Raw genomic sequence first — 1,131 nt, forward strand, 5'->3', positions numbered from 1 at the left:
ATTAGTTGGTTGGTTAGTCAGTCACTCACTCTGCAAACCAGAGAAAACCTTGATAACAGTTAAAGCAAACTATTTTACAAGTTACTGAAGTTCCAATTTCCCTAAGCATTTCCTAAAATACTTCTTGGTAAAGACTCACCCAACCATTATAGGCAATATCTAAAAATCAGCAAATTACTTTGCCAGTTACAAACCTTTAAATAGCATAACATTACCCCTTCCATCTTACAGAGGAACAACTAACAAATGGAAGTGCCCTCAAAAAGACCACGTCCTTAAGTCCTAGAGCCAACACATCACATCCAGCAAAGCCACCACCACCTGTTCCCCCAAAGCCTAAAATATCGCGGGGGACTAAGTCGTATAGCCTGGACAGTCATAGCCAACTGCTCTCAAACACAGACCAATCCCTACAAAATATAAAAAGCAGTCTTCCCCTGGCTGAACAAAAGCCACAGCCAAAACCTGATGTGTGTGAAGATAAACAGAAGAGTCCTGTTAACCAAATACCTTTGCATATGAACCGAGCGGAGGACATAACAACGCTCTTAGACGATGATGATGATGAGTGCGCATCTGATGCTTCTGATGACCTTCATAAGGTAAGAACTCCCATGTTTATCTATCACAATTCATGATTCTGATTACTTGAATGTTATTTAATCAAGAACCAAGTAGCAGGTTACAAGAAGGATTATACACTTATATATAAATTCACTAAGAAAATAAATAAAAGGTTATTTGTGGAATTGATCTTCATTCTTCTGAGTAATTTTCAAAGATATCTATTACCAGTTAAAATGCAATGACTCTACCAAATGTCTAACTTATAGCACTTTGAGGTATAGCACCATACTCCCTTCAATATGAATAATTAAGGATTTCCAACACCTTCACCACTTTTACTATGGGATATACACCCAAATACCAACAAAATAGTCAGTCCAATGGGACTTTATTTTTTATCTGTGCACAAAAACTTGATGTATGTAACACTAAACCTACAACTTAATTTCCACCCAGGTAGTACGCAAAAGATTATCAGCAGACATAACAGTCTTGTTGGACCCACCACCAGAGAATAATGTGCTGGTTCTGCTCCTAAAACCAGCTGAAGAAACACAAGCATGG

The 1,131-nt window shown here is 37.9% G+C and overlaps 2 protein-coding genes across 3 annotated transcripts in view; one reads left to right on the forward strand and one right to left on the reverse strand.

The window, feature by feature from the left end:
- The window catches only part of LOC119589256 (Fanconi anemia group D2 protein-like), a 52,010-nt gene that overhangs the window by 40,967 nt on the left and 9,912 nt on the right, over nucleotides 1–1,131 (reverse strand).
- The window catches only part of LOC119589257, a gene marked incomplete in the record, with an annotated part of 20,057 nt that overhangs the window by 14,406 nt on the left and 4,520 nt on the right, over nucleotides 1–1,131 (forward strand). For both annotated transcript variants that reach the window (XM_037937873.1, XM_037937875.1), the window contains 2 exon segments: nucleotides 232–602; nucleotides 1,024–1,131. In XM_037937873.1, the coding sequence (XP_037793801.1) occupies nucleotides 232–602; nucleotides 1,024–1,131 (479 nt within the window).

Source organism: Penaeus monodon, chromosome 25 (assembly GCF_015228065.2).
Source record: "Penaeus monodon isolate SGIC_2016 chromosome 25, NSTDA_Pmon_1, whole genome shotgun sequence".
NCBI classification, from domain to species: Eukaryota; Metazoa; Arthropoda; class Malacostraca; order Decapoda; family Penaeidae; genus Penaeus; species Penaeus monodon.